A 3,326-nucleotide genomic window follows, 5' to 3' on the forward strand; every position below is an offset into this window, starting at 1 on the left:
TTTGAGATATTTCAAATATGGACCCCAAAATAACACTGGACCACAAAACCAATCGGGTGATTTAAAAAGAACATACATTAAATAAGCTTTCCATTGATGAATGGTTTGTTATGATAGAACAATATTTGGCTGAAATACAACTATTTGAAAATCTGGAATCTGAGGGTGCAAAAAAATAAAATAAAAGAAATTTATATTTAAAAAAAAAATTGCCTTAGTGATGCATATTCCTTATAAAAAAAATTAAGTTTTGATATTTTTACGGTAGGAAATTTACAAAATATCTTCATGGAACCTGATCTTTACTTAATATACTAATGATCACTGGCATAAAAATATCAATCATTTTGACCCATACAAATATATCCGTGCTCCTTACGACTGGTTTTGTGGTCCAGGGTCACATATGTACAAGTTGCACATCAGTGAAGACAATAATAGCACTTATTATGTCTCTTAGGGCACAAACAATGCAAAGATCACAGGTTTAATCCGCCAACTTATAAATCATAAGGAATGCCCAGGAAATCATGTCTCAACATAAATAAAGTTTTTTTTATGTTTTTCTTTTCAAAAAGAAAACCTATTATAGAGCTTAATTTTTCTAAAACATGCCTCTTAATTAGAGGAAAAAAATTGTCAGATATATATCACCCATTACCTTAAATGATCTGTGACTACAGAAATATACCTAATTGTATTTTATTGCCAGTTAAAGTTATACTGTCCGTGTGTAAAAATGTGAAAATGTAAAATTGCTGGTATGTTTAGCCAAAAACAAACAAGCAGACAAACAAACAAAACATTGTTCTGTTCATAGAGCTGCTGAACACATTGTGTTGGTAAGATGCAGATGGATGCCATTAGTCAGTTAAAGCTGTCAGAGCATACGCTGTTATTTTCAGTAATTTTGGCGCTTGCGATCATTATTAAAACATGAAACATAAAAAAGTGAGAAAATACTTTATTTACAGTGTCTTACAACATATGTGACCACAGGAAGGTGGTGATAGTGTATGATTTCAATTCTGGTTGGTTAAACTGATGGTGTTAACTCAACCTGCACAACTGGTCCCTAACTGAATAATAGCCAGTAGTAAAGCTCATTTGATTGAAATAGTAAACTTGTATAATACTACAGTTTTGAAAACCAAAAACGTTGTTACTTTCTTCCTTATAGGCCTCATAATCTTTTTTCATATATTCTGAAGTACAAATTTGAAGCATTTTGATTGAGTAGCGATGAAAGTTTTTTCCAAATATTTTCGTGTAAAATGTTTGTGTATGGCATTTACTTGATCCATGTATCCGTATACTCTGTAATTCCTGTCCCTAATTGCATTACTGTTATCCCTTGTGTTTCTCACGTGTTAGTACGAGGGAAAAGCTCCCGTGCTCAAAGGTCTGACCTCTCATCACGACGAGACCGCTGACTCTAGCAGACACCAGGACAACATCCTCCGTCCAGGCATTTCTCTCTCTCTCTCCTCCTAACCTTAAAGACGCTTTCTAGCATTTGCTTTTGCCTAGTCTCTGGAAAACATCTGAATCATTTTAACCAACTCCAGCTGTCGCCCTGGTGTGGGTGTGTGAGAAAGTGCATGGCCGTCTGTGAATGAGAGGAGACTCGAGCGAGGGTGACGTTTAGATATACAGAGAAAAAAAAGTTAGGATATTTGCCTGTTTTTTGTCGGTATGAACGCAGATACGTGCGTCTCATACTGCGATATGACCTCCATGGATTCATATTATTCGCCATCATCAGGGCAAGGAAGAGTCCAGCAGGCCAGTCCTTACAGGACGTTCCAGCCGAGCGACTCCAAATACAGTCCCACTTTCCTGCCCGTCAAAGGTCAAATTTACGGGGACAAGCCGCGGAGTCCTTTCCACCAAGAGTGTCCGTCACTGGATGATAGCACAGCCGAGAGCGCCTACAGCAAGTACCATCTTTTCATGCAGAGACCCACATGCAAAACTCCTCCTGAAGACAGCAAACTAGAAGACCCCGCGCTCATCTCCTGTTATGGTGAGTGGCATCTACAGTGTGTTCATTTATCAGTATCTCTTCAGAAATTGCACACAGTTTGGTTACATTTCCACCTGATGCTTAGGATGTCCGTTGAAACTGATAATTGTTTGTTTATTAGAACATCTCCCGACTGAAAGTAAAAGAAGCTCTATAAACTTTACATTTTTCGCACATTTGTTAGTTCATTGTCATACTATGCTAAAAATGACGTTTTACGTGCTTTAAATGAGTTAGTAAAATAAAAAATAAAGTGTAGCCTACTAAAGTCACAAACTTTTATTTGTTTGCTTGTTATTACCATTTTCGACAACTTTTTAATTATTGACAATGATAAATTTGAAACTTTGAATGTTTAGATTATTTTTACTACTGTAACAGACTAAAATTATTTTAGACAGAATTTAGACAGGCTAATACTTTAATGCGTCCGCAAAATCTAAAACCTCTCTCTAGGATTTTTCTACATGACGTCTTTGTATTTATTAAATCGAATGTTTTTAATTTAATCGTTTACAATTGTGTGTTGTGTTTTGGGATTTAAGAAATATTACTTTTCTGTTAATGCGTTTAATTAGCCGCAAACGAGAAAGCGTAAATTCACTAAATGAATGTTAAACATAACTAGGCCTGATTCATTTATTCAGACAAGTAGCTATATTATAAAACAGACTTTGCCTCAGAGTGATTTATCGGACCATTAGGTTACAAACCGTTCAAGCACCTTCTGAAGGTTTCAGTTATACAAATCCACACTCTTTCTCGCCTGTTATTTGTCACATCAAACATTTTCACGGTCACTCAGACGTTGCCGAAAATTCTGGGGTTATTTACTCATAAAAATACGTATAAACAATTCGTCTGGTGGTCTCATAAACAATCAAACCAGAAGTCATAAAAAGACTACAGATGTTACTAAATGCAGACAGTGACTAAAAGTCAGATTATCATCCTTTTCTTACATACAAACAGTGGCATGAAAATCCATCTTTGTGGTTGTAAATCACGCATGGGCTATTTACGATGTGTTGACCGCAGGCCAGTGAAAACAGACACCGAATGTAGGCTATCATCAACGTATATTAGCCTACATTAGGGGAGGACAATTCTATTAGATTTATTTAATTATTTGTAACCTATTTTTTACAATTTCGATATTTTGCCATGTAGTCTAAACGGTCTGCTTATACGACAAGTTAAGACAGCTGGTATTAAAGTAGGCTGTTAATTTGCTGTTCTCACGCGAGTTAATAAAATTAGTTAAATAATTAATGAAATACTGTATCTTGCATTTGTGTTT

At 35.5% G+C, this 3,326-nt stretch overlaps 1 protein-coding gene across 1 annotated transcript in view; it reads left to right on the forward strand.

Moving 5' to 3' along the window:
- The first annotated feature begins 1,634 nt into the window (after window positions 1-1,634).
- The window catches only part of alx4b (ALX homeobox 4b), a 23,827-nt gene continuing 22,135 nt past the window's right edge, over window positions 1,635-3,326 (forward strand). The window contains exon 1 of the mRNA XM_073850837.1: window positions 1,635-2,026. Within this exon, the coding sequence (XP_073706938.1) occupies window positions 1,696-2,026 (331 nt within the window). The 5' untranslated portion in view covers window positions 1,635-1,695. The remainder of the gene's footprint in view (window positions 2,027-3,326) is intronic.

This window comes from Garra rufa, chromosome 11 (genome assembly GCF_049309525.1).
Source record: "Garra rufa chromosome 11, GarRuf1.0, whole genome shotgun sequence".
Lineage (NCBI taxonomy): Eukaryota > Metazoa > Chordata > Actinopteri > Cypriniformes > Cyprinidae > Garra > Garra rufa.